At 48.7% G+C, this 17,808-nt stretch overlaps 1 protein-coding gene across 1 annotated transcript; it reads left to right on the top strand.

Annotated features, from left to right (window-relative positions):
* On the top strand, positions 1 to 17,232 carry LOC142574531 (carbonic anhydrase 1-like). The gene is made up of 8 exons (XM_075683592.1): positions 1 to 167; positions 1,443 to 1,517; positions 2,260 to 2,424; positions 11,426 to 11,598; positions 13,284 to 13,376; positions 13,803 to 14,030; positions 15,635 to 15,756; positions 16,854 to 17,232. The coding sequence occupies exons 1-8, from the start codon at positions 122 to 124 to the stop codon at positions 16,951 to 16,953; spliced, it is 1,002 nt and encodes a 333-aa protein (XP_075539707.1). The 5' UTR covers positions 1 to 121; the 3' UTR covers positions 16,954 to 17,232.
* The last annotated feature ends 576 nt before the right edge of the window (positions 17,233 to 17,808 follow it).

Raw genomic sequence — 17,808 nt, 5'->3', positions numbered from 1 at the left:
TTTCATCGCTCTGTCCAGAGCACAGCAGTGCTGACACCGGAAGCCGCAGAGTTCTGGCTATGCACCGGCGCTGACGCGCTCTAAATTGCTCGGCGTGGGCGTTCGCAGAAGCCCCATCGCCATGGACAGAAGACGGCTCGCCTTCGTCCTACTCTGGCAAATTGTTGGTACGTCTCAAGGCTTGTAAATGCCCTGCTGATTTAAAGGAAATTTCCATAGAAAATCAACTGTCCATCTGTCTGTCTGTCTGTCTGTCTGTCTGTCTGTCTGTCTGTCTGTCTGTCTGTCTGTCTGTCTGTCTGTCTGTCTGTCTGTCTGTCTGTCTGTCTGTCCCTCCGTCCGTCCGACCGTCCGTCCGTCCGCTTACTGTAAAACGCCTATAGACCACCGCCAAAATGTCACCTATAGCTTAGCAACTGCTCGAAATTATATTTAAAAAGTTCTGGCGTGCCTTGATTAAAGAGGAAGTAATTTGTAGAAGGTGATGCGGAAACTCCTGCTACAGTGCTTTCAGTCAGACCATCTAGAATCTAGATGGTCAATCAAACAGCCTGGAATGGGGAAACGGTAGGGCAAGGTAGCCTCTCCAGGCCATGTCATTTAATAGATGCACCAGTTGTCGTTGGAAGGCCGTTGCTAAGCAGCTTTTGCCTTGGTCACTCTTTTGGAGGCAGGATGTATCCGGGGTGCGCGGGGTAATACCGGTTCCTCTTTATCGAATGAATGATAAAAGTGCACGCCATGATAGAGAGACCAGCTCTCTCGGTGCTTTATAAACTCTCTCAAGATGATCTCCACCCCTTGTTCCACCTCCCCTCTTCCCTTACCCTCCAAGCTTCCACACTCCTGAGTCGAGCGAGACTACTCGTGTAAGGACAATTCAATTGGCTCTGCCCGTCGAGAAGTTAGTTCACGCCAGTTCAGTGCCAGTTCTTGCTGTGCAGAACTATCACGGTATCAGCTTCACGAGACCAACGCTGTAATGCTCTATTACCTTTGTTAATTGCGTTTTAATATGAATCTACATCCGAGCCGACGAGATGTCGTCCAATTATTGATTTCATATAGCCTTTTGATGAGTGCAGGAAGTTCCGTCAACTCTATCTGCACAAAGCCTGCATAACGCGAAACGAACGCTGTCGTGCCTATTCCCACGTGTTGAACTGGTGAAAGGACTAAGACGTGTACGCCAATCGAATGCGCCTACAATTTTGATCGCCGCTACGGGCGTGATAAATACTCCCAGTGATGATGGTATGCTGATGGCGACAAGAAAAGCTATGAAGATGATGATCGTCATTATTGTGACCATCTGACTTACGTGATGTCATGTGCGCTGACAATACAGACGGTGAATGCCGGCCCAACGATCTAATGTATCTTGATGTCATTTACCATGCCTCTGACCGACGATTTCCCTTTTTTTCGTGCATTGTGTGAAGCGGTGCAGGGCGTGGTGCGCGAGCGGTGGCACTACTACGTCCCAAAGTGCCACGTCCCGGGTCCCCAGCCAATCAGTGAGTGCCCACGTGCGCGCTTGCTGTGGCCCTCAACGTTCGTGTGCGCTGTTGTGCCGCTGCATGCCGGTGCTGCGCAACGCCTTCTGTTTCATTTTTGCCTCTTTTAAAACGATTTTCTGTTTACTCTTCCTCGCGTTGCAACCACGTCTTGACGATTTACGTCGGTCGACCAGTGTTATGGCATCGCGTTCCATGTGTGCCAATCTCGTTCTGTAACTTCTTTTTTTTTTTGCTGAACGCTTAATTTCTGTTATTTTTTAGGTATCTACGTGCTTTCCTATGTCTCCCTTCCAGTTTTTTAGTGTGTATGTAACATTTATCTTTCTTACTGCCTTTATTTCTTCTTCTTTCCTTGCCTATCGGGGTCATCGTGGGAACGTAAAACAAGCACCGATTGACTAATTCTGCGCGCAAATTTGTCGATTTACTGTCTGAATGACCGATTAATTGATTCACTCGGTGACCAACTGTGCGAGAAATTGATTGATTGATTGATTGATTGATTGATTGATTGATTGATTGAATCGTTAACTGACGTATTGACTGACTGACACATCACTTGATATAATAATTGATCGACCGACTAATTGGCTAATTGTTGACTGTCGTACTGTTGACTCAGATACTAATTAACTAACATTGATTGATTGATTGATTGATTGATTGATTGATTGATTGATTGATTGATTGATTGATTGATTGATTGATTGATTGATTGATTGATTGATTGCGCGCACAGTTCCCCGCGAGTGGGGCCAGGAGTGGAGCAGCTGCAACGGCGCCAAGCAGTCGCCCGTGCTGCTGCTGCCGCACAAGTCGATCGGCGTGGCGGTGCCGCCGCTGCGCTTCAAGCACTTCTCCACGCCGCTGGCCAACCCGGTCGTCTACAACACTGGCAGGACGCGTGCGTATCTGATACCTGCCGCGTGCTGGCCTCCGAGATTGCAACGGTGCGTGCACCAGTGAGATCTCGGAGGCCGCAATGCTTGCTGCGCAGTACCGCTGTCGTCCGCATACACACACAGGCACGCACGTATGCGCTCACAAACTGCATTTTCTGATATACAGGGTATCCCAACCACCATGCATCAAGATTTTAAAAATATGCAAATTCCACGTAGCTGGACAGAACCAAGGTAATGTTGTTTGCCATCGCTTGGAGACACTCAGATTATATTTTTCCATCCCGCCTAATTATATAACTACTCTTCATTAATTAATCACCTTTCATATATTATAATTAAACGAAAATTGTCAATGAGACAATTGTAGAGCAAGGTGAAAAACTCCCGATACAGCTCTCAGTTGCTCAATACGTGCTACATAAAAGTGTTTTTCCAAGCGTGAGAGAAGCCCGCGAATACACGCAAAATTGCCGCGACACTGGCCGCTCGAGTTACTTTACGTGTACTGCGGGCTTCCTTCCGGCTCGCAAAAACACTTTTATGTAGCATGTACTGAGCAACAGAAAGCTCTATCGGGGTATTTTTTCATGTTGCTCTACAATTTTCTCATCGGCACGTTTCATCTAATTATAATATTTGAAAAGTTAATTAATTAAGGCTAATTATATATTTAGGCGGGATGGAAAAATATAATCTGAGTATCTCCAAGCGATGGCAAACGACATTACCTTGGTTCTGTCCAGCTACGTGGCATTTGCATATTTTTTAAGATCTTGGTGCATGATGGGGGGGGGGGGGACATCCTGTACATATTCCGCCACGGGTGCGATGGCTTGATGTATTCAAATATAAAGCACACGTCCCGCGTCTTAGCTTTATGTGCGACTTGTTCATCTGATTGATTTCGGTTTAAAAATAATTTACAACACCTTGATTAACTGCGAAGAAAGGTTGTGCAAGAATGAGGCCTTTTTTTAGAATTCCTCAGCTGCAATCTGTGAATCATAATCACATTACTGGTTAACGTTATTTTGATGCAGTTGCTTAATATAGTTGATGTCAATGAAACACCGTGTCGTCCTGAGCGAGTTGGGTGTGAAAATGGGATGTATGAATTACATTCTGAGAGGTACGAAGCGTCTCAAACGGCAGCGTCTACGTCTTCGACCGGAGGCGCAGCGTTTAGCAAGGACTTTTCAATAGCGATGCATTATCTCCCTCCCTCCCTCCCTCCCTCTCTCGAAATGCTGTCAGGAAAGAAGAATGCTATATCGCTCCCCTTACCGCACGGTGAGGTACGACCGGTACCAGACTGTATACCTTGATCGAGCGACGGGCATGCGTGTTTAGACTGCAATATCTCCGGGATCGGCCCACGAAAGAGTCTGGACAGGCGATACAACGAGCGACTTGGCCACGAGAGAAACATGCATGCGATCACTGCCTAGTGGTTAAAAAATTTGTTCCGGAAGACATGTGTACCTGTGCACTGTGAAAATGTTTACACCCTGAGGGTTGTTTTCTTGTCTCAAGAGTGACAGCCTTACCGTTAGTGCATTACAAAAATTTATAGAGGGCAACAACGGAGCACCAGCTAGACGTGCGATGACAAAAGACGTAGTTGAAAACGTATGTAATCCTTCTGAAAGTCTTGGGAGCACAGATATATCCGACAGGAGAATTGCACAGGGATAGATATGACACACTCTCGTCGGATATTTCTGCGCGCCTAAGGCTATCAGAATGACTACGTAGTGTTCAACTACGTCTTTTGTCATCCCATGTCTAGTTATAACTCTGCTGTCGTCCTCTATAAATTTTTGTAACGCACTAACGGTAGTGCTGTTACCCTTGCGACAAGAAAACATCCCTAAGGGTGTAAACATTTTCAAAGTGTAGAGGTTCAACCTAAGCATCGGTGATGGCATTTATTTTATAGCATTTTAGCCGGACTTTCCGCCAACTTTGGAAGTATCCAACAGAAAACTCGAGGTCTGCGTTGAGCGCACGCATGCGCGTAGCACAGCTTGCACGAAATGACAAGTTTGTAAAAGATACGTTGCATAGAGACGTCACTTTCATAAATGACAGCGCGCCCGTGAAACGCGCGCGCAGCTGTCGCGATGTCTATACCGCGCGTCGGAAGCGGGCGGAGATGTTGAATTGTGAACTCCATGGGCCGCTCTCATGCTACGCTACGATGAGCCCAGTAAGCGTCGTGGTGCAACAATGTGGTGCAGAAGATAGCTAGCTTTGTAGCAAAAAAAAAAAAAAAAAACGCATCTCGAAAGCTTTCGTTTCACATAGATTCAGCGTGTGCGTTAGATCTGACGTCATTGTACCTGTACAAAAATATAAGATTCTGAAACTTAGTATCATGATATCGCTTACTTTGACAATTAGCTCTATAGCTAAATTGTGCCCAATTTCTTTTCATACATTTTCGCTCCTGTCTGTACTAGAGCATCGCAAGTGCAAGTGGTGCGTGAATATTCGAATTGTCGAATATACGAATCGAATAGACCCTGCTTTTCTTGATGACACCAGTTTGAAGCAATGGACCATCAAACTCTCCATAAGTATTCTCTGTTGTTCCGCTTACTTTTTCTAAGAAAGCCCTCTTTTGTGCATTGAAGCACAAAAGTAACTGGGACGCCCCTGTATTTCGTCCTACACTTTGACTGACTGAATAAACTTTATTGAAACCAGCAAGAGATGGTGGCTGGGCCTAGGCCTCCCACGTGGGGACGTCGAGGTGTTGCCTCTTCGCCGCCTCGCAGGCCTGCTGGGTCGCCCAGAGTTGGTCGTCAAGGTTGGGGCTACGCAGGGCAGCGTGCCATCTCGAGGAGAGGGTCGTGGGGTTAGTGTCGGGGTATTGGTGTGTACAGTCCCAAAGCATGTGTGGAAGTGTGGCTGGCAGTGTCTTGCAGATATGGCACGTGGGATTGGGGTAAATGTCTGGGTAGATCTTGTTATAAAGTTGTAACGAGGGGTAAATATTGGTTTGTAGCAGGCGGAAAGTTGTAGCCTGCGCTCGGGATAGTTTTTTGTGTGGGCCGGGGAAGGTTCTACGCTCGAAGTAGAAGGACTTCACAAGATCATTGTAGCGTGTCAGGCGATCCCTAGCGGTGGGGGCAGCCTCCCCTTCTCCCGCGCGGTTAACTAGGCCTCGCGCTAGGGAGTGGGTAACCTCGTTGAGGTTGGGGAAGTGCGGGTGGACGGTGCCTACATGAGCCGGGAACCAGACGAGTGTAACCTGATGGTCGGTTGAGCGGGGCGCTTGTTGCAAGATGCGCAAGGCTTGGTGTGAAATACGGCCGTTGATATAGTTGATAACGGCGGAGCGGGAGTCAGAGACGATGGTATGGCATGTTGGGTCTAGTGTGGCTAGCGCGATGGCCACTTCTTCAGCTTCCTCAGAGTGTGGGGTTACTAGGCTGATAGCATGGTGGAGAGAGCCTTCACGCGTGGTGACGGCTGCAAAGCGGGTACCGTGGGGATATTCGGCGGCGTCGACGAAACTCACACCGTCATGGCGAGTAAGGGATTTGGTGAGAACCGTGGCACATGCTGTGCGACGTGCGTGGTTGTATTCGGGGTGCATGTTTCTGAGGATAGGATCGGCGTGAATCCAAGCTCGTATGGTGGAGGGGATCTGGTGCTTATGGCCGTGTTGATGGTGGTAGGTGATACCGTGCGAGGTGAGGATATGGCGACCCGTCGCTGTGAGAGTGAGTCTCTCCAGCTGAGAGCGACGTTGGGCCTCGATGAGCTCGTCCAGTGTGTTGTGGACACCTAGTTGAAGGAGGAGGTCAGTGCTGGTGCAACCGGGGAGGCCGAGGGCTTGTTTATAGACACCGCGTATAAGTATGTTGATCTTGGTTTGTTCAGCCTTGTACCAGTTTAGATACGCAGCAACGTAGGTGATGTGGCAAATTACGAATGACTGGATTAATCGGAGCAGATTCTCCTCTTTCATAACCCCACGGCGGTTGGAGACCCGCTTCAAAAGTCTCATGGTGTTGGCTGTATTCATCTTGATTTTGGCGAGGGCCATGCCATTCGCTCCGTTCGCCTCTATGAGCAAGCCGAGCACACGGATATTGGTGACGAGGGGTATGGGGCTGCCATCCATGAGATGAAGCACAATGTCTTCGTAATGGCGTTTAGCGGTGGAGTATTTTGGACGGCGGCCACGGAGAGTAGGCCTGTAGAGAAGGAGTTCGGACTTCGCAGGGGAGCAGCGAAGCCCCGTGCCTTGGATATAGGTCTCGACTGTTTCAATGGCGGATTGTAGTGCCGTTTCTATTTCGCCGTCGCTGCCTTTGTGGACCCAGATGGTTATATCGTCAGCGTATATGGTGTGGGTGACACCGTCCACTTGCTGCAACTCCTTGGCAAGATCGATCATGACAAGATTAAGAAGCATTGGGGAAATAACGGAGCCCTGGGGAGTTCCCGCGCTGCCCAAAGTCTGGGCGTCGGAGCGGAGATCCCCCACCGAAAGGAAGACCGTGCGATTAGACAGAAAGTCTCTGGCGTAATTATAAGCGCGCGCACCGATATTAAGGCGTGAGATGCGGTCAAGAATGGTGGAATGGGCTATGCTGTCAAATGCTTTTTCGAGGTCGAGGCCGAGTATAGCTTTAGTAGTACGTGTTCTATTTTCTAGTATATGGTGCTTAAGTTGTAGCATGACGTCTTGGGTCGACAGGTGGGCCCGGAAGCCAATGACAGAGTGAGGATACGCGGCAGTGTCTTCCAGATGGGTGTTAATCCGCGTGAGGAAGGCATGCTCCATAACCTTTCCCACGCATGAGAATAGTGAGATGGGGCGAAGATGATCGAGGCTAGAAGGTTTGCCAGGTTTCGGAATAAGCATGACCTTTGCTGTTTTCCAGGCCGGTGGAATGGCACCATTACGCCAGCAGTCATTGATATAATCTGTCAGGTGGGTGACGGAGGCATCATCCAGATTACGGAGGGCTTTGTTAGTGACCCCATCGGGCCCAGGGGCAGAACGGCTGTTTAATTTATGCAGGGCGGCTTGGATCTCAGCGACACTAAAGTCTTCGTCCAGTGGGGGGTTGGGGGCCCCGGTGTAGGAGCCGTGAGATTGCACTGGGCCCACGGGGAGATACTTGTTGGTGAGGTAGTCTAATACTTGGGCGCGGCCCTGTTTCTTCCTTTCTGTATAGAGAAGTTTAGTGAGGCGATCTTGTTGGGAAGAGCGGGTGGCTTGACTATCGAGGAGGTGTTTGAGAAGCTTCCAAGAAGAGGGACAATGGATCTGTCCGTCAGCAGTATTGCACAGTTCAGTCCCCTGCTGACGGCTCAGAGTGAGGCAATGGGCTTCGATTTCCTTATTAAGGAGGGCTATTTTAGCGCGGAGGCGCCTGTTGAGACGTTGCCCTTTCCAGCGGGATAGGATGGATGTTTTAGCCGTGAGGAGGTGGGCCAGTCTACTGTCCATGCGCTCGATGGGGGCATCGGTGGTAATGGTGTGCGTGGCTGCATCGGTATCGGAGTGGAGATTTCGGGTCCATGCATCAATGTCCGCTATGCGTTCCGCGTGCTGGTCAGCGGATCGATGCTTGCGAAATGCATCCCAGTCAACCCAAGTGAACTCACGGGGTTTGGCAGTAACTGCAGCTATCCGAGGGATAAGTATGGCAATGATGCAATGGTCACTACCGAGATCATGTTGTGTGTTGCTCCATTGGGCGTTGGTGACGTTCTTGGTAAATGTCAGGTCGGGGGTCGTGTCGCGGGAAGTGGAGCTACCGAGGCGTGTGGGGAACGTGGGGTCTGTAATGAAAGTGAGGCCGAGGTCTTGGGAGTCTTTCCAGAGGTTTTGAGCCGCCGTCGTCGAGTAGCCATATCCCCATACCGTGTGGGGGAGATTGAAGTCTCCACCGATAACGAGGGGGTTGGTGCCAGCTACGTTAAGGGCCTTCTTGAAGAGGGTGAGAAAACGGCTTCGAACTTTGGCAGAGGGATGGCTGTACACGTTAAGGAGAAAAATACTTTCCTTACGTCTCCTGGTGGGGATAAGTTCAACGAGAAGGTGTTCGATGTTTCGGTCGTGGAGATTGTGTTCGATGGCGGTGATTCTCTTGTGGACGAAAGTGCAGAGGCGGCGAGAAGTATGTGGCGGGATGAAAGGTTGGTAACCTGGGAGCGTGACCGAATCGATATGCGTTTCCTGAATCATGATGACGTCCGGTTGCCGGGTGACGGTACGAAGGTGTTGACGGATGACTGGCTGTTTGCGGAGATAGCCTCGGCAGTTCCACTGCCAGATAAGTGTATCTATGTTATTGTGGGCCATGATGGGGATTGGGGGATGCCGTCAGGGGCAGTGCTGGGGTTTGGAGGGTAGGAGGAGCGGGCATGGGGAGAGCTTGTAGGTGGGTTTCAATGTTTGTGACGCGCTGTGCCAGTGCGAGAACGGCGTGTTGCATGGATTCGACTGCGTTCTGGAGTGTGGTCATCGTGCTTTGAAGTGCGACTAGCATGTCGTTAACCTCTGAGCGCACTTGGCCCGTGGCTTCCTCTTGGAGGGCCCGCTTTTTGGGGGCTGGTGTCAGTGGAGCGTCGTGGCTAGAGGAGTGGGACGCTTCGGCGGGTGGTGTAGGAGCGGGTGTCTTGGATTGTTTAAGATCGCGAACCTCTTGCGAGAGCTTGTGAATTAGGTCGCGCATAATGGCATTTTCTTTTTTGAGGTGAGCCATTTCTGCGTTATCATTGGTGTTCGTGGACTGTGATAATCTTGATTTGGTTGGAAGGTAGCGGAGGCATGCGTCCAGCCTTGAGAACTTGTGCTTTGACTGGTGGCCTGGTCTTGGAACGAGAACGAGTGCTTGAGGTTTGGGTGGAGTCAGTTTGGGGTGAAGAGTCGTCCCTCAGCTTCGCCGGTTGGCGAAGGCGAGTTGTTCGCCAGCCCGTCTCGGCGGCCACTTCGAGGTCCATGCTCGTTGCTGGGGCAGAGAAACTTGATCGGTGATACGGAGCTCGCTCGAGTGCGCGCCGCGCATCCGGCTCCCGGCGTGCACGCGCGGGGGGGGGGGGGGGCGTAGGCGATGCACAAAAACGTTCGCAGCACAGGAAAATGTCCGTAGCACAGGGAAATGGAGTATCCCACCTGAAAATGAGGCGTCTACGGAGTCCTGGTATCTTCACGGATCGACTGGTGTAAAATTAGGCCACAATTCGCAAGAAAATGCTGCAAAATCATTCACGAACACGGAGCAGAAAAATTACGAAACGCATTGCCATGGCACATACCCACCTCCCACACACCCACATACCCACCTACACTTTGGGAAATAATTTTTTTTTTCGGAACTGGCGTCATTCTGGAATTTCATTCCAAATGGTTACGCCTTGCAAACCCACCGACCAGAATTCGTAAATTCTAATATGTGCCGTAAAGTAATTAATTAATGAGTTAATTGGTTATTTTGTTAATTGGTTGAATAAGTGATTTGAATTATCGTGCTAGTAATGTTCACCTCTTCGAATAATCCAGCTCAATGACAAGGATTATGCTATCTACCACAGGCGATTTTTAAAAAATTTCGCGAAACTTAAAAATTATCAGTCTGTGTAAAGAATGCTTTGTTGAACTGTACGGGCCATCCGTCAAGCCAATAGAGTGTCTGCATATATTTTATGGAGAAAAGAATCGACCTGTAGTACTGTGTTCACTCAAGTAACAGAGTGTATGAAAACATATGGTGGCTACGCGAGGATCGCAGAAAAGAACACACGGCACCTCGCAAGAGTTATCGTATCCCCAACAGACTGGCTGGAGTAGCCACAGTATCTATATAGTTGGAACGACAGGTGGTAAATGTATGAATGCCCGGAGGAGTACTGACATAGCTATACTTGAGTTAGTAAATGGATTGAATGCTTGGAGGAGTACTGACAGTTATATTCGAGCTACTAAATAGAATGAATGCCCTAACGAGTATTGACACAGCTATATTTGAGTTAGTAAATGGACTGAATGCTTGGAGGAGTGCTGACAATTATACTTGAGCTAGTAAGTGGAATTAATGTCCGGCGGAGTAGTGTCACTTATACTGGAGCTATGTAAATGGGCCGAATGCCCGGAGCGGTACTGGCACTGCTACATTTGGGCTAGTAAATGGGCTGAATGCTCAAAGTACTGACACAGTTAACTTGGACTGAATGCGCAGAGTAGTAACGACACAGCTATTCTTGAGTTGGTAAATTGCGGAGCAGTACGGACACAGTTATAATTGAGCTAGCAAATTGAATGAATGATCGGAACAGTATTGACACATGCTTATACCTGAGCTAATGATATGCTTGGCCTCACGCACGTAGCAGGCGCACGGAGGCCTCGCTGAACCGGAGCGAGCCAATGTGTCTTGACGTCATAACGCATCCCCCTTGCGGGTGCCGAAACCAAAGCTTGCGTGCTAGGAATAAATATTATAATGAGTACTTAGGGCTCTCTGACACTTGGAAATTGTGTTTTTATGGGGGTTGGTAGATATATATTGACCTTTATTTAACGAAGAGAAAAAGTTAGTCGGTGATGTCATATAACAGCACTGCTTTAAAGACTGGAGGAGTTTCTAACAGCTTGGGTGGTTGAGAGTGTTTTCAAGCGAGATCGTGGGTGCATAACTATGCTCACGTACAGCCTGCATAACTATTTCGAGTCGCAATCAGTAGCACGTGGCAAACGTCCGACTGTATATTTTCTCGCGCAGTTGATTCTTTCTTGCTCTTTTTCATGTAATCGTGTTTCCCTTCGCTCTCGGCTGTGTATTTAACGTCATGTCTTCGAATGAAGTCAGGTGCTACTATAGTGTTTTAGTTAAGGAAACCACCAAGTGACAGCTGGGAGGAGTTGGTTTTTTGCATTGCACTGAATAACAATTGATTCCTCATTTTTTTTTTTTAGTAGCGTGTAGATGCCCGCAGTGTCTCTCTCGTTGATCACTGCTTGACCCATTGCAGTGCGTGTGCGGGCGTCTATGCCGAAGCCGATCGTGACGGGCGGTCTCCTGGCCGAGGAGTACGTGTTCGACCAGGCTGAGTTCCACTGGGGCCGCGACGACCACAGTGGGAGCGAGCACATCGTCGACGCACTCAGCTACGCCGTCGAGGTGGGTGTGCCCATCATTGACCAGGTCGGCTTCAGGTGAAGAAGTGGATAGTCCTCTCAAAGCGATGCAAGATAAGCTGCGTGGTTTAGTCCAAGTATATTTCAAAACCAGCCGAATGTTTCGTGCAAAGAATCAATTTAAGGGATAGCTGCATAGAGGACGTTTGCGAGTTGTGATTTTCTTGCGTTTGAACCATCTACACTCAAGAAGTAATACTGGCTGTCGCCGATGTGCCCTGAATAATTTACTATAACAGCTGCTTCTACGAAGCAGTCCAATGAGGTGGACGCGTCATGACGTCACGGTGCACTTGCCTGCTCCATTCCTGCGCGGCGGCCACACGCGAGAACAACCAGAAGAAAACTCGCGCAGGACCGTAAATTGCTTATATTTAATGCGATCAGCATTCTTTAGGAACTTCACAGAGTCTGCCGTGCGTATGCTTATCTATATGTAACCTCTTTCGCGCCAACTTGGGTCAGTGGGTCAAAATATGGGACACAAATTCTGGAAAATTTCTCTGTTGCTAGGCGGAATCGCATCCGCGTCATGTGTATTCAGACAACAATCTTGTCTGAATAGATATTCACTTACGCGCCACGGGCGGATCTCTCGGCGCCGTCGCTAGATGGCGCAGCGCGCCCAGTGTGAACAGGGTGCCTCGATAGCAGCGCTGCCCAAGAGAAGTGCACGGCTGCAGTCAATTGTAAGCTGTTTCCAACCTTCATTCGATCGCTAAGTGTCATCCTCTTGCGGGCGAGCAGTGTGCCAGTAGAGTTTCTATACAACAACGAAAATATGTACTATACTCCTTTGAAGGGATGGTAAATGCAAGTTAAGCCGGATCGCTATAGATACGAGGAACGCTGACTTTTGGCAAGTCAGAAAAAAGATGCAAGATAGAAACGAAAGACGGGCTTTAAACTCTCGCGGTGGCATCACGAGATTCGCACGCCGGTTTGTTCGTGACCGTAGTTGATACTTATTTCACACACAATGATTATGCGCGTACTTTAAAGGAACAGAGACTTGACTCAGTGAGTATTGAGACCGTTTTCTGAACAGAAATGGCTCAATCATGGGAAAACACATCGCCATCAGGGACTTTATTCTGACGTAAACCGGCGCTCCGGTTCGGGTGCGAAATTCAATAAAGGAAACTGCGCCCTTCATTTAACAAGTAGTCGCTTTTCCAGCAAAATAAATAAACTACATTGAGTCTTTAGGTTCGATCAAGTTGCACACTGCATCAGAACATTATTAGACCAACACTTCATTATCAAATTAACTAGGCGTTGGTCCTTATAGTGTCCATTCAGAAACCAAGTTCGTTTACACAGCCAAGTCGTCAGAGCACTCCCTACTGAAAACTTGTGACAGGCAGCAGGCTTCAAGCTTAAAGCTTTAGCAAATGCGGACGGATTCATACTTTCATAACTTCCTCTTTACTGGCGATGCTGCAGGCTGTCCAGGCAGTGTTGTCAGGAATACTATGGCATAGATATATAAGGCATCTCATCTTCGTTGTTAATGCGTATACCAACTAGCTTACCAGTCAGCTATTGTAAGGACACATTCCATTTTTTTTTCCTTATAAGGTAGTGATCTAGTTAGCATGTGACGTCACGGTCACCTCTCCCAACCTCTGCATCCAATGCATCCAACCTCTGCGCCACTTTTCGCCACCTCGACCCAATGCAACGGCGCAGGTCCAAATGACGTTTCGGCTGCGGACGCCGTCGGCACGGGTGGACTGCAAGGAGTGCCCTCCCGCGTACGTCGGCCTGGCCACACAGCTCAAGGTATCTCCATTCACGCGACCGCCTTATTCTATTTTATTACTTTCATCCGAGGAAAAAAAAGGTCGTTTCTCGAGAGACGATACATCACCCGTCTTTCCTGTATACAGTCAAGAACAGTGCTCCTTTAATAAATGTTTCGAATAGCCCGGCGTGCTCTTCCCTGCGTCACCACTTCTGGAGAACGTTGTAAGTGATATATGACCCTTGGTTGCACAGATGCAGTCATCCCGTGCCACGCAGAACGATCTCGGCATACCAGCCAGCAAGTGACTTGCTTTTCAGATTAGTCTGTTTTCTCCCCTACATTCGGTAGGTTTTCATGAGTGGAGCCTGGCCTTGCCTTGCCTTACCTCACGAGCCTGCATGCCTCTTACTTAACCCAGAAGCCAACCTTCACAGGGTGTCGTCTGCTCACGCTGGTCGCAGACGGTTCGCCAGCGCAACCCCCTCCTGCGCACGCTCATCTCCTCCCTGAGCTCGGTGACGTACGCGTTGGAGCGGACCGACCTGCCCCTCCCGCTGCGGCTGATCGCCTTCCTGCCCAACGACACGCGCAACTACTACATGTACGAGGGCTCGCGGACAGTGCCGCCCTGCACCGAGAACGTGCTGTGGATCGTCTTCCGGGAGCCCACGTTCATCGGCCGGGAACAGGTAGGTGCGCGCGCACGAACGCGAGCCCCGGCCACAGCCCGAGTAACTGCGATTGAATGGAAGGTTTTATCTTGTCCGTATGCCACTTATTGACGCATTTTTTTTCTTTATGCAACGCCGGAACATCGGAGATCTGGGATTGCAAATCGGACACTGGTCAAATTCATCTCTCTTGTACGATTTCGCCGTCGTGCCGTTTTGAGCCAATCAAATAAGGGACGTGGCTGTCCTGGGAGCCAATCGGAGCAGTCAAGATGGCCGATTCGACAATGTGACAGAATTTGACAGCGTCCGAATTAGCACCGGGGACGGAAGACGAACACCTGATTAGCGGTATAAGTCAGTGCCGCAATCACGAGCACGCACTGAGGCAGGCGCGAGAGGATGAAAGAGAATGATCGCGACCCTGAAACACAATAGAAAATGACATAGTTTCGTTCTCTGTGCGCGCGCGACTGCACGACGTGGGAACAAGCAGACGAAACGGAAGTACATCTCTTTTGCTACGGTACGAAGTAAAACAAAAACACGCAACCATTCGGTTTGTACATATTATTATATCTCTAAACCTTAGTTCGTCTACTGAAGCAACAGATTAAACAAATAACTGATGATGTCTGGAATAATTCTTAAAGTCACGTGTCACTATAAGTGATGCCACGGCATGGCCATGTGCGCAGGCGCACTAGCGCGATTGACGTCGACTCTCCGGCTGGGAAGAGAAGCGCGAACGCTGTTTGGTGTGAAATTTAAGCTCTTTCCGCAGCGCGTAGGGAGGTAATACTTAGCAGACACGATCGTTAGCGCGCACTGTATGCACCGCGCTTGTCAGCTGAAAACGGCCAGACCTGGTGAGGGGCCTTTTAACGAAGAGGTTATAGAGATGCCGGGGGAAGCAATTCAACAGGAAGTCATACCCATAGTCAAGAAACACAAATAAGAGGGCGCATACATAAACGAAGTAAATACCTACCCAAGCGGCCATCAAGATAGTAAAAAAAATGTAAGGCAAGCGGGATGCAGCAATAATGAAACGTAGAGCACTCTGGGGCTACACTGAGTACGAAGTGGTACGAGAAATTTAGAAAAGTGTAATGGTGACAGCGCTAACGTTCGCAAATGCAATTCTGTGCTATAAATAAGAAATCCTGTCTGGGTTTGAGATTAACCAGAGGGCGGTGGGCCGACTGGCTTTGGAGGCCCACGGTAAAGCCACATGTGAGACAGTGCAAGGCGACATGGGTTGGGCTTCTTTTGAAGTCAGAGAAGCGAAGAGCAAGATTAGTTTTGAACGGAGACCTAAGGAACATGAATGGAAAGAAACGACCGGCTAGAGTGCACAAATATCTGTACCTAAAAAGCGCGGGCACGTAGTGTAGGAAGGGGACAAGAAAGTTGGCAACCAAGTACAGGCTAATTAAAGGTGTACCATAGGAAACCACGGAGTCATAAAAAAGGAAGTGAGAAACAGCAGCGACAGTAAACTGGATGCAAAGGACGGAAACAACAACAACAAAAAAAGACCACGGAGAATTCCAAAGACTGCAAGAAAACAAAATTCAGTAAGGGGAAACCGTCAGCCTCACGGGTCGCGGTGACTGCAGGTAAAGATGCTCCGACAACTGTACGCCTTCCCGGAGGTGTTCTCCTGCAACAGACACCTGGTGGCCAACCTGAGGCCCCTGCAGGAGATTGGGCGTACGAGGATGCTCTACCGAACATTCAGGTGAACTGCGTATTTAGCCTACCCTTCTAACTGTCCAGGCGAAGAGGGCGCGTGCGCAAATGAAGTTTGCTTCTCAGCGCAGCGCAATAATTCCGTACCCGCACGCCGTGGAGGTCTAGTTATTACGGCGCTCGGCTGCTACTGCGCACGAGGTCACGCGTTCGAGTCCCTGCGGTCGCATTCCAACGAAGGACAGACAGATTGCAATGACACTCGTGTACTACATTTAGATGCATGTCATAAAGAACCCCATTTGGTGGAAATTCATTCCAGAGCCCTCCTCACTAAGGTGTCCCATCGTTGCCGAAGTGCTGCTTTTGTTACGGCAAACCTCGTGTGTTTATTTGACTTGATGACTTTTCCCCGTAAATTGTCAAGTCGGCTTCCTTGCACGGCGATATCTTGCGTAAAGTATTGGAGTCTGCTTGCTGCAACTCTCCCTCAAACGGAGGGGCAACGCGTTTTTTCTGGCTAGACCCCATTTATAGCGGACGTTACCTCCACGTGGAGTGAATGCGCCATACTGTACACCGGCACCTCTGTTGGTTTCGCTAAATACTGGCTCTCACTAAACAAAGAAAGCCTCAGCTTCCTTAATTATACGCCATGTATAACCACGCAATGGCATACACACGTATCTTCAGCAGCTACCTGCAAGCTGGCTTTTTCACGTAACTTCCTACATTGTAGTGAAACCACCTTTCAGGTCAAGTGGCTCCACATATGTGAGCGCACAGGTTCACTTTTCTTTTTTTCGGTGCTTGTTTCTTGCACAAAGCGTCATGTACAGTCGCCGTCAGAAGCTTACGGGGTACGAATTCCACGTAAGGGCTCAATTTCTAATGAGTTCACGCATGTCACCTCTATGTGAAACTATATCGCCTTCTGCATCGGTCTCGTACCCTACTGCGACACACTGTGCAAGTAATACGACGTTATGGTTCCAAATTCGGGTCAATAAAGCTTTCTCGCGCATCCAGCATTTAGTAAGTTGTTGACTGTAGCTGTACACGCAGTGCTGGCTCATTTCTCCTCTCTTCGTTTGTTTTTTGTTTTTGTTTTTCGTTTCTTTTTTTCACTTGCTCTTTCTCTTTCAGTTCTGCCCCTTCGAGGTTGCGGCTGAGCTTCACCACGACCCTGGTGTTCACCCTGTTATCCTGCAGGAACATAATTTGGCGCCTAAAAGGATGTCATTAAATAATTTTGCGCTCAATTAAATTCACCACATCTGCTCGCGGGTTCACGAATCTACAGCAAGTTTCTAAACGTTAATTAAATGTCATGAAAAGACGGGTCAGAATTAAACGACGTCACCGGCCCAGCGCCGTTGACGGCACAGCCTACACAGCCTCCCAGTCAACCGCCTGGGAGCAAGGCGTCAGTAGTTTTGGATGTCTCGCTTACCAGCTTCCAGTGACGTCATGGACTTTGACAGCGTCCTTTAGGAACTAGTTCATTGTTTACGAATAAAGAGCGATTACGTCCCATTCAAAAGTAAGTGGATTCGGTCAACCTGGGAGCCCATCGGGCACATCGCCAGTTCAAAAACTAGCCGAAGCACGCAAAAATTCCGCGAAACGCGTGACGTCACCTTTACTTCATCGAGACGACAAGTCCAATACGGAGACTTGCTATTCGTTTTCTCGGCTAAGAAGAAAATTGTGCTAAACGCTGCGAAACTGTAAACTTTATTTCAGAGAGAGGCGCTCAATTCCTTTTTCGCCGTGCCGTTCTCTGTTCTATAAAACCTGCAACTCATCCGACCACATATATGATGCGGTCAATCTCATCGACTTTCACACCAGCCATACCCATGAAAATTGATCATGAGTTCTTCTCGTACTCATCTGACCACAGCATAACTATGGTATAAGCTACCAAACAGCAATAAAAACTTCATCTAGAGATTAATTTGATTCGAAGTAATTTTTAAACCCTCACTGAATATGCTGACGTCGTTGTACAATTTATTGAGTGATTGAGAACTTTGGTTCATACTGTTTTTTCGTCACCTTTCTCGAGACTTTTCGTGCTATGTTCTGTTTTCTATGC

This window comes from Dermacentor variabilis, chromosome 3 (genome assembly GCF_050947875.1).
Source record: "Dermacentor variabilis isolate Ectoservices chromosome 3, ASM5094787v1, whole genome shotgun sequence".
Lineage (NCBI taxonomy): Eukaryota > Metazoa > Arthropoda > Arachnida > Ixodida > Ixodidae > Dermacentor > Dermacentor variabilis.
The sequence above is the reverse complement of the archived record's forward strand: the minus strand, read 5'-3'. Positions and strand labels throughout refer to the sequence as shown.